At 35.8% G+C, this 4,220-nt stretch overlaps 1 protein-coding gene across 1 annotated transcript; it reads left to right on the top strand.

The window, feature by feature from the left end:
* Positions 1–256: 256 nt before the first annotated feature.
* Positions 257–1,175, top strand: LOC118753293 (protein commissureless 1-like). Its single transcript, XM_036488164.1, has 2 exons — positions 257–312; positions 426–1,175. Exon 2 carries the CDS (start codon positions 556–558, stop codon positions 1,153–1,155), a length of 600 nt encoding a protein of 199 aa, XP_036344057.1. The 5' UTR covers positions 257–312; positions 426–555; the 3' UTR covers positions 1,156–1,175.
* Positions 1,176–4,220: the final 3,045 nt, after the last annotated feature.

The raw sequence follows: 4,220 nt of genomic DNA, 5'->3' as shown, positions 1-4,220 counted from the left end.
ACGTTTTGTTTACGAGCCCACTGAAAAGTCGGCAGAAGTGCTGGAGAGAAGGTGAGGTTATTGGAAAGCGAGAGAGAGAGAGAAAATAAAACTCCCTTCTGAAGAGTTGTAGTGCAATCACATACAATTCGGCCACATACCCTCCATAAGGGATATTGAGCGCGCAGAGATGTTGTTTGGCTACTTACTACAAACCGGCTGGCTGGTGGCTGTTCTGGTGGCAAGTGACTTCTGTTGCATGCGCTGGCTCAACAATCAGTTCGACTTGGACGGGCAACGCGTGAGCACGCAATCAACGGGCGCGTTCTATGGGTAGTAAATAGTAGTTAGTTAGCAATAGTCGGAATTTCTACAAAAATAAAATAAATTCCGCTTATTGAAACGCGCGCTTAGTGAAGCGAACATTAACAAACCAACTCTATTAGTGACATATGTAGGCATGTGAATTGGGAAAATATTATTGAATTTACTTCAAAAATTATTTTAATCAAAAAGATAGCACGGGAAGTGGAAAAATTGCTGAATAAAATTTAGTAAAAAATTTAAAGTGTAAAAATGGAAGTGACGACAACAGCGCATTATCTTTACGATACTAGCACCCCCAGCTTTGCTGACGATATAACCGACTTCACTGATACCCCTTACGCCGACTTGGCGGCAGTTACGTCAAACAACGTAGTCGACCGGCTGCTTCACTCTGGCGAACAGTTGACACACAACCAAATCACCTTCGAGATACCATCGCATCACGATCTCGAGCACATCAACACGTTGCACACGTTCAATACGCTGCTACAGCGCATCGGCAATGTGGCATACGACACTGTTGCTTCCGCCAACGCACAGGCACATAGCAGGCAGGCAACAGAGGAGCAGGCGCTACGCCCGCTTGGCGTGGATGCGACTGGCCACCGCATTACCAGCGAACAAATCTCAAGGAGTGCTGTGTTGAACATGGCCGACCTGAAGCGTGGGGTCGGTGATGTGGGTGGTAGCTTCTCAGAACGTGTTTTTGGCGATGCCGATATGCATACGGTCATCAATTATTTATGGATTGGTGTTGTCACTGCGTTGGTGGTGCTGTCCGTGATTTTCATTGTGTTCTCCTGCTACTTTTATCGCAAATTCCGGCAATGGAAGAAGTGCAGTAAGTAATAAGCGCAAAAGTGATAAATTGACTGCTATAAATTCATACATACATATGTATGTACATATTTGTATGAGTGTGTGTGTCTGCAAATATCCCAGTGGGGATCTAATGTATTGCTTATGAGTTTTATATTCTATTATTGTTTAATATGTACACAGTACTGTAATGTATTCAAAAAGTCCCAAAAATTTCATATTAAATCCCATAGATTTCTGGATATTAAGTAATGCAAAATTAAATGATCCACTTTTTTTAGGACATCGCCAAAAAAAAAGCATTTTCGAATGTGGAAACGGCTGCTTTACTGTATATTTATTCGATTACCCGATTACCATACATTACATTTTCGACTGGGATGGTATACACTTACTTTAGAGTTAGCATAGTTATGGGCGCAGCTGTTCGTTAGAAGTGCAAATTTTGTGTTAATGACGACTAATGACCCGCTCGGTTTACGTAATAAAAGTCAACGACTTGTTTACATCACTTTTTTTGCAGTGATATGTAGTTGCATACTTCCATTGTAAATTTTTAGTTTAACAGGTAAACTGGCTGCTCAAGCGTGAATTAGTTCAAGTAGTTACATGATTACAATCAACAAATTATTAAATTCGAATTAAAATTAATCGCTTATTTCACTTTGTACCTACATACTTATTACAAATACTAGGTTTTATAAGAAAGAGCATTCATTACAATTATATCTGGAATCACAAGGCATAAGACGTTGGCTTTACTTTAATGTACCATTCGGGTAGTATCTACCATTGCGTATGAGGCACTAGACATTGAAAATCTATTGACAAATAAACTTCAAAGAAAGAACTTCTAACTTCACTAACCCTCTCTTATATTCCCAAAAAAAAGCCTCATAAAACTTCCTTATGGTTTAAATGGTGCAATATACTTAAAATATCCCGACTTAAACTGTTATACCTTGTGACCACAGACATATAATCATTTTATTGCAATTAACTTTAAATCAACAGCAAGCGTAAAAGCTAATTGTGTCAACTTATAAAATATGTATCGCGACCGATTATTAATACTACTGAGTTCACCTACACTGTTGCAAGAGAAATCCAAGTGATTTTTTCAGCCGTAAAAAATTAAATGTGGGTTGAGTTGCAAATTTAATAGGCGCCTACACAAAATAATTGCCAAAATTTTCGTAAAGTTTGTAACACGCGGCTCAATGTTTTCATACTATTGCAGAAATTCATAGTTTTATGTCACCAACGAGCAAACTAATTAAAATAGTGAAATTAATTTGACTCAAATTTAAAAAAAGTATGTAATGCTGTTTCACTAGCCCTTTCAATTTTAATAGGATAAAATGCATGTTTCAAGTGGCTAACAACTCTAGTTGATTTTTTTTACTTTTTTTGCTGAGAGTGCTAGTCATTTCCTTTCATATAAATGAAATTTCGAGTATTTTTTAAATGGAAGAAAATGCATAACATTGTTAGCAAAAAATCATTCATTACTGAGGGCGAATCCTCTATTTTCTTTTCAATTGAAGGTTGGTAACTTATTTGTTCATTCAATAATTATTTTTACCGAATTGTATATTATGCTATGTTTGGTTTTCAGTTAGTATCGAGAAATTAGTAGTTCAAGCCAAGTATTTGTGCTGAAAGTTAAAAAGTGTCAATGCCAGTTGCTAATATTTTTAAGATTAGAACTTTTAAAGATCAAACTATTTCCTTGTGGTAGATATTATGCAGTAGGCTGTTTATTCCAACTGAAATTTCATTTAGTAAATAGAGTAGCTTTTGCCCGCAGCTTCGCCCGTGTGATGTTTTGGTTTAACGTAATTCTTTGAAATGTAACAAAGAAGGAAACAATTAATTTCACTACATACATATATAATGCCTTTTGTTAAAAAAAGTTTAGCAATTCAAAATAATGACATCGACTGCAATACATTTCGTAAACAACGTCTTATTCATTTTATATTATATTATTTTATAACATTTTTTTCACTTTTTGTTTATTTGATATGTTTTATTTAACTTTTTTGTTTATACTTAGATAATGCCATATCTCAGCCATCATACATAGTTCGTTCCATTTACTTATGTTAAAATTCCTTTAAATTGCTGCAAATAAATTTAACTCGTCCTAAAATACCTTAGTGCTCAATATTTCACTTGTTGCTCAGTTTCGGTAAGTTTATATTTCGTATTCTCGTTGAATGTTGAATGTCAGCCTTTCTTTTGCAACAACTCATAAATCATTTAATGTGGATTTCTCTTAATACCAGTAAACTGTCAAAGCCCATTAGTTAGCGCCTCAAAACGTGCTATCTTGCAACATTCGCCTCCTTCGTAGGCGCAGTTGTTTTGGTCGTGTTTGCATAAGTTTTTGCGGTTCTTAATGCTTATTGGGCGCTTCTTTTTACTCAATTAGTTTCGGAAAAGCTTTTCTGAAGAAAAAAAAAATCTACTTACGTCTTCTTTTGCGCCTAAAATCAGGAAAACAATGTACATATTTACGTACAGTTTTACTTATAAAAACCTACACCTATACTTCCCATATTTGCGCCCACTTCAGCAAGCGCGTTGATCCAAACTGTCAAACTGTCAATTTTGCTAAAGAGTATTAAAAAACTTTTTCAACAAAACACTTACATATGTATATACAGCCACACCTTTTGTGGTCGCCTAATGAGCACTATGAGTGTGGATGTGTTTGAGTGTTGCAATAGGCGATTGAGCGTTCAATAGTAGTTCAAGAGATTTATCATATTAATTGTTTGTATTGTGGCTCAGTTTGCATTTATGTACTCAAGCGAATGTGTGCGAAATGCATACGTATTCATAAGTATATGCATGTATACATATAGTATGACACCGATTGGTATTTATAGTATGTTTATATGTACATATACATATGTTATATACGAGTACGTGTATATGTGAGCTATTTTATCTTCTAACCTACATATTGTTGCCTACACATAGGCGCTTAACCATAAACAGCTTAATTAGTTCAGTTAGTTGTGGTCGTGCTCTGCTTGGGATCTTAGCTAGTTGTCCTTCGAGCTAATTTACTGTCCTTTCCCCTT

This window comes from Rhagoletis pomonella, unplaced genomic scaffold (genome assembly GCF_013731165.1).
Source record: "Rhagoletis pomonella isolate Grant_MI unplaced genomic scaffold, Rhpom_1.0 Rhpom_scaffold_02323, whole genome shotgun sequence".
NCBI classification, from domain to species: Eukaryota; Metazoa; Arthropoda; class Insecta; order Diptera; family Tephritidae; genus Rhagoletis; species Rhagoletis pomonella.
This window is presented reverse-complemented; position numbering and strand designations above follow the sequence as displayed.

What these genes read in the sequence shown, in the direction of transcription:
- LOC118753293 (XM_036488164.1), top strand. Translation starts at nt 556, where the DNA reads ATGGAAGTGACGACAACAGCGCATTATCTTTACGATACTAGCACCCCC.